Genomic DNA, 6,947 nt, shown 5'->3' on the forward strand with positions numbered 1-6,947 from the left:
GAAAATACGGTAAACCTCATTTTGGAATTATTATTTCCATGTAAACTTGAAGGAGAATATTTTTGAATTCCGAATTATTTAATTCAGAATAATTAATTCAGAATTAAAAACATCTTGCAAATGTGGCCAGGATGGTGTTAAACCTTTCTACCTTCCTGGAGACTAAACCAGATCAAGTTACAAGTCAGATCTGTGGAGAGGCGACCCCGCTCACAGTCAGAATGCCTGTTTTTCGAGGTGTTTTTGAGCTCTAAAACCACCTGTAATTGAACAAATGTAAGGTGGAGCTGTTTAATGTCACACTGTGGAATATTCCAGGCAGATAAATGACCAAAAAGTTACACAATGCCCCTTTAATGCTTTACTGAAACTAATTACAATGCAGTTATTTATAGTGGCACTGTATATATAGCTAAATAAAAAACTCCTTTAGGTCTAATGTCAGTACTGAGTCCTGTAGTAGGTACTTTTTCAGAATATATTTGTTTTTCTGTTAAAGTTCGCACCAGCCTTGTCCCCTTTGTAAAACTTGCCGCACTTTGAGTATAAAATGATCCCGTTTGATGTGTACCTGTTGTTTACCCATACTCCCTCATCAGTTCCTTTAATGATCCCGGCTCCCTGCTCTCCGCGCGGTCCCTCAGAGCCCTTGTTGTGGCTGCACACGTCTCTATTTTGGTGTGTTTGTTTGCATACTCAGTGGCTCCGTGTAATTAGCTGATGAGGAAGTGCTGCGTGCCGGGGAGAGTGTGGGAGACCGACCGTTCCCAAAGGAGCCACCAGGGGGACATGTCTCAGCAGTTCCTTCAGCGCGGAGACTCTCGGAGGGACGGGGGCTGCGTGTTTGAAGCAGCCGGAGTTTGCAGTGTGCGTAAGGTTTGTGTTTTAATTTTAATGAAGAGCAGAAAGGTACCATGGCCTTATTGTTGCAAAGACGTGGGTACAAAAAGGTAAGAATTTGGCCAGTACATACACTTTAAAAGTTTGGACACACCATCTCGTTCAGTGTTTTGTTTTGTTTTTTTCTTACTACTTTCTACATTTTATATGGAGCAAGATATATGGAATTATTTAGTAAACAAAAAAGTTAAATAACTCTTCTAAATGTTTTTCGACTTATCAAAAAGTTGAATAATTTGAGGATTTGGTTATACAATATTAAATAAATATATAATTAGTACTTACTTATTTAACTTTTTTTTCTTTGCTACATGATTCCATATTTCTTGCTTCATATATTTCAGTTCAATCCACTTTATTTCTATCGCACATTTTATAAACATGACAATTTCCAAGTGTTGCAGAGACAAATTAATGCAATAAAAGACAGTAAATCATAAATAAAACCAATAAATAAAAAGTGTTAAAATGCAGAAAGTTAAAAATTATTTTTAAAAATGAATAAAATCGAATAAATAAATAGAAGATGTATTTGATGTCTTCTGTATGTATATCAAATGTAAAAAGTAGTAAACAAATATTGAATGAGAGACTCCAAACATGTATGGCACACTTTTAAAGGTGCAACTGTAGTGGACCAAACAGAAAGGCAAAGACAAGGTATAAAAATAAGTTTAAATTTAATAAAGTCAAAAAAGATATAATTTAACAAAGGCTCAAATTAGGCGAATTATTAACAAAACCAAAAAAAAGCTGGGCCCAACTGGGGTAACTCAAAATCAAACTGAACAGAACAAAACTAACCCAACCGGACAAAGGAACAGCAGTGTTTAAATACTTGAGGACCAACTAAAACTACACAAGAGGGAGGAATTACACTAATGAATTAACTAAACCAATAAACCTTAATCAAAGTAACAAAAAGGCAAATAATTATAACACAGAAAATAATAAGTGATAATAAAGTGACCTTAAAGCAAACTAACTTAGTAAAACAAACTAAATAGTGCTCACCCCCTTTGCTGAGTCCTAATGGTCTCTCCCAGGGTCCTCTGTCCGGTGCTCAAATTAGAATATAAGTCTAAATAAAGGAATTAAATTATGTGTAATGTAATTAACTTAATGTAAACAATAATGAAAATTAAATAATACTGACACTGTGGAGTGGTAGCAGAGGTGTCCACCACAGCAACTAAACACCAGAATCACTTTTTTTTTAACTGATTATCTGTGTAAATGGGTCTAAAATCGAAGTGTATCCCTATCCATGGCCTTATTTTGGCATTTTAGTGCAACTTTGTAAAAAATCTGACTTCAAATCCATGTCTGTAACGCCTCTTTAGGATCAACTACGGCCAGGACATTTGAATTTTTCGGGTTGGACTCACGGTCGGCAATGAGTCAGACGCAGGTGATTACGTGACGAGCGCAGCCACTCGCGTCTACAGGCGTAACGTAAGGAGCCCCTCTCAGCCTTCCCGCCCGGACCTGGCACCGCCGGTCATTGCGATATTACACTTTGTCAGGAGAAAAGGGGAAACGGCCTGATCCGAGCACAAATGTCCGCTCTGTTTCAAAGTCTGGATCGCACCGGTCCGCTCCGTGTTGGATTGTCGTGGCTGTCGGTCGGCTGTCAATCAACCGACCGACAGCCACAAACCAACCGCTGTCAATCGCTCCAGAGCCCGCCCCCACACACCCGCTCCCTCCAACCTGTCATGGAGCGCCCACTCTGGAGGATTTGTTAGATTTTGCTTCAGGAGGGTGTTTAATGGCTCTTTAAAAACGAGCCATGTGAGTGGAGTGACAGGGGCTCAGTGGTCACAGCAGTCGTTCCTCAACCTGAACGTCACAGGATCTGCTCCCACTGTCTCTGTTGTTTCATTGTGTCCTTAAGCAAGACACTTCACCCACCTTGCCTAGTATGAAAGTGCATGTGTGTGAGTGACTGGTGGTGTTCAGAGGGGCTGATGGCGTATAAACACAGCGTTGTTGTCATCCGTCTGCTCCAGGGCAGCTGTGGCTACCGAGTGCGGAGAAACAAGAACCAGCGCTTATTATGTTATGTTTATGTTTGAAGGAAAAAGTTGCCTCATGAATAAATAAAAATATGAACTGGAAGAATTTACTAACCACTGATCAAACATGTGAAGAACTCAAATTATTTAAACAAATCCCAAGCCTTTTTTTTTTGTTTTTTTCTTCCAAAATCTGTCATCTTTTAGTTTAAATTTAGATTTTCAGTTCAAATACTCATTCATTTTGTCTTTTTTACACACATTTTTTACTTTTAACATGACATACCGTGTATTCAAGTTCATATTTCTGGTTTAAGTGCTGTCTGCCTTTGATCATGCCTCTTTAATGACTGTAAAAACCTTGTGTCGACTTAGAGGAAAACCTAAATTAGCCATAATGACCTGCTCCCTTTACATTCTCACCTTCCTAAAGCGATGTACACATTTGAGCCCCGCGTTCAACCCTTATAATTGTCTCTGATTCCCCCAAGGACGTCATTTGGGTTCCCACCAAACACGGGGTCCACTGGAGTCCAGCGCAGGTCCCCGGTGATGTCCACACCGTTTTTAATTATGCCTGGAGGCTTGACTTAAAGTGATCAGCTGGAGCTTAGGGGCGCTGTCGACTCGTGTTTCATGAGCTCTTGTTCTTAATCCGGTGTCTCTGATTGAGAATGAGGCTTTAAGACGACGTATAGAAAGGTATAGAGAAACAGCTGATCACGGCGGTGCTCGGACGGTGTTTTATGAACTCCGCAGACAGGCCCTTTAAAGGTGCGCTGCGAAACTTTTCTGGTGGAGGGTCCGAGAGACAACTACAGGTCAGATCTGTGGAAAGGCAACACTATAGGCTCTATTCATACATCACAAACGTCACAAACTAGGAAGACATTTGGAAACATGATGACAACTTCCAGTGTAGTTGTTAGTGTCATATTACTCGCTCTTTTTTAGGGTTTTGGTCTCGTCTCGGACTCGAGCACATTTGGACTCGGTCTTGTCTCTGTCTTGATGGAGCTTGGACTCGGTCTTGTCTCTGTCTTGATGGAGCTTGGACTCGGTCTTGTCTCTGTCTTGATGGAGCTTGGACTCGGTCTTGTCTCTGTCTTGATGGAGCTTGGACTCTGTCTTGTCTCGGACTCGATGGCGCTTGGTCTCAGTCTTGTCTCGGTCTTGATGGAGCTTGGTCTCGGTCTTGTCTCGGTCTTGATGGCGCTTGGACTCGGTCTTGTCTCGGTCTTGATGGCGCTTGGACTCGGTCTTGTCTCAGTCTTGATGGAGCTTGGTCTCGGTCTTGTCTCGGTCTCGATGGTGCTTGGACTCGGTCTCGATGGTGCTTGGACTCGGTCTTGTCTCGGTCTCAATGGTGCTTGGACTCTGTCTTGTCTCGGACTCTATGGCGCTTGGTCTCAGTCTTGTCTCGGTCTTGATGGCGCTTGGACTCGGTCTTGTCTCAGTCTTGATGGAGCTTGGTCTCGGTCTTGTCTCGGTCTTGATGGAGCGTGGTCTCGGTCTTGTCTCGGTCTTGATGGCGCTTGGACTCGGTCTTGTCTCGGTCTCAAAGGTGCTTGGACTCTGTCTTGTCTCGGTCTCGATGGTGCTTGGACTCGGTCTTGTCTCGGTCTCAATGGTGCTTGGACTCTGTCTTGTCTCGGACTCTATGGCGCTTGGTCTCAGTCTTGTCTCGGTCTTGATGGAGCTTGGTCTCGGTCTTGTCTCGGTCTTGATGGCGCTCGGACTCGGTCTTGTCTCAGACTCCAGCACATTTGGACTCGGTCTTGTCTCGGACTCGAGGTCTGACACTTGACGAGTACAATCGTATTTCATCACGGCCGGTAAATGTGCAGAGGCTGTTCAGTATCCAACCAGTAACCAGTGAGATAATTGTAAATGTTAAATGTTATGAACTTGAAAAAACCCACTTGATTCACTGAAGTTGTTTTCTGTAAAGTGCCAATAGAAGCAGGTTTAAAGAAGGGCTTCACCAACTGTGGGTGAGGGTCCAAAAAAGGGGCGTTTAAATGCAGTTTGCTCGGCCTATTTAAGCCTAAATGAACATTAACCAGATCAAATGGAAATAGATTTATAAAAAAAACATTGATATATATGTGCCAAAATACAAATAAATGTAGGAAATGACATAGATGGTCTTGGTCTTGACTCTCAGAGGTCTTGGTCTTGTCCTGGTCTCGGGACCCTATGGTCTCGGACTGGTCTTGGTCTCGATTAGTGCGGGCTCTGGGCTCGCCGACCGACTGTGATAAAACCCACTGAAGTAAATGTGATCAGCAGTAAAATGAAGACTGCATACGTGTTTGGAATCATCCTGAATTTGGTGCCTCATCTCGTCTAATCGCATGTACCCAGTTATGTGACAGTGCGGAAATAATGAAAATTGTTGATTGTTGATTAGCCGAACATAACGGAACGCTACAATGACATGTAGATGAAAAAAACTAGGCAATTTTTTTTTCATTATTCCTAGATTTGTCAGACTTACTACCTTGAACAGAGCCCACCGAAAGTTTTCGTCACAAGTTTCCAAACGTCTTCCTGGTTTGTGACGTAAGCGTGAACTTAATCCGAGCTCTTACCTGCCCTTTTCTGATTCAAAACAGTCGTGATGACGTTCCAGGTTTTCCCGTCACTTTCAGCGTTCATCCCAGATTCGTGCGTAGGAGCTGAACGTCTTATCTTATCTATTTTCATCATCAGCTCGCCCGGTCCTGTGTGTGTCTTTACCGTCCGCCTAAACCCTGACTTTTCTAACTGTGTTTCTTTTCTGTTTTTCCCCGGTCCCTCCCCTCGGCCGTGTGCAGATCCCCTCTGCCGCTCTGCTAATGGAGGCCGTGCGCGTGAAGATGAAGGAGAGGAAAGTGCTGACAGAAGAGCTGGCCGCGCTCGCCGCACCAGTCAGCGAAAACTCCTGACTCCCCGGACTGAAGCTGGGAAAACTGTCATCTGCCCTCCCAACCACCCCACTGCCTCCTCCTGCCTCTTCCTCTCTCACCCCTCCTTCCCCTCTCTCTCATCCACCTCTCCCTCTCTCTCACCCCTCCTCCTCTCCTTTCTCCATCTCTCTCACCCCTCCTTCCCCTTCTCTTCATCCACCTCTCCTTCTCTCTCACCCCTCCTCCTCTCCTTTCTCTTTCTCTATCACCCCTCTTTTCCCTCCCTCTCCCTCTGTCTCACTCCTCCTTCCCCCTCCTCCTCTGTTCTCTCCATTTCTCTCACCCCTCCTTCCCCTCTCTCTCCTCTCTCACCCCTCCTCCTCTCCTTTCTCTTCCTTTCTCACCCCTCTTTCCCCTCTCTCTTCCTCTCTCACCCCTCTTTCCCCTTCTCTCTCTTCCTCTTTCAGCCCTCCTCCTCTCCTCTCTCCATCTCTCTCACACCCCCTTCCCCTCTCTCTTCCTCCCTCTCTCTCATCCCTCCTCTTCCCTCTCCTCTCTCACCCTTCTCTCTCTTCCCCTCCTCCTCTCCTCTCTCCATCTCTCTCATCCCTCTTTCCCCTCTCTCACCCCCTCTCCTCTCTCCTCTCACCCTTCTTTCCCTTTCCCTCTCTCACCCACTTCTCATCTGCCCCATCCCTCTCTCTTACCCCTCTCCTCTCTCACCCCTCCCTCCCCCTCTCCTCCTGTTCCTCTCCTCCCCCCTCCTTCTCTCGCTCTCTCCCCTCTCTCTCACCCCTCCTTTCTTCTCTCCTCTTCCCCTCTCTTCTCTCTCACCCCTCCTCTTTCCCTGCCCCACTCTCTCTCTCCTCTCCCCTCTCCTCTTCCCCTCCTCCTCTCCTCTCCTGTCTCCTTCTCTCTCTCCTCCCTCTCTCCCTCCCCTCTCTCTCCTCTGTCCCCCTCTCCTCTCTTACCCCATCTCTTTCACCCCTCCTCCTCTCCCTGCACCCTCTCCTCTCTCTCACCCCTCCTTCCCGATCTCACCCACCTCTCCTCCGCCCCTTCATCCCTCCCTTCTCTTCTTTCTCCCTTCCCCCCTCTGTCCTCTCTCCCTCCTCTCTCCTTTCCCCTCTCCCATCCC

General features: G+C 45.5%; 1 protein-coding gene across 2 annotated transcripts in view; it reads left to right on the top strand.

Annotated features, from left to right (window-relative positions):
* Positions 1-6,217, top strand: part of cntln (centlein, centrosomal protein) — a 175,889-nt gene extending 169,672 nt beyond the window's left edge. Inside the window, exon 27 of one of the 2 annotated variants that reach the window (XM_055158740.1) lies at positions 5,738-6,217. In XM_055158740.1, coding sequence (XP_055014715.1) covers positions 5,738-5,848 — 111 coding nt within the window. In that variant the 3' untranslated portion in view covers positions 5,849-6,217. Of the gene's footprint in view, positions 1-700; positions 863-5,737 lie in introns of those variants that run through there. The other variant, XM_055158741.1, reaches the window with a different exon arrangement.
* Positions 6,218-6,947: the final 730 nt, after the last annotated feature.

This window comes from Boleophthalmus pectinirostris, unplaced genomic scaffold, assembly GCF_026225935.1.
Source record: "Boleophthalmus pectinirostris isolate CB_2022bp ecotype Guang Dong unplaced genomic scaffold, ASM2622593v1 HiC_scaffold_22, whole genome shotgun sequence".
NCBI classification, from domain to species: Eukaryota; Metazoa; Chordata; class Actinopteri; order Gobiiformes; family Gobiidae; genus Boleophthalmus; species Boleophthalmus pectinirostris.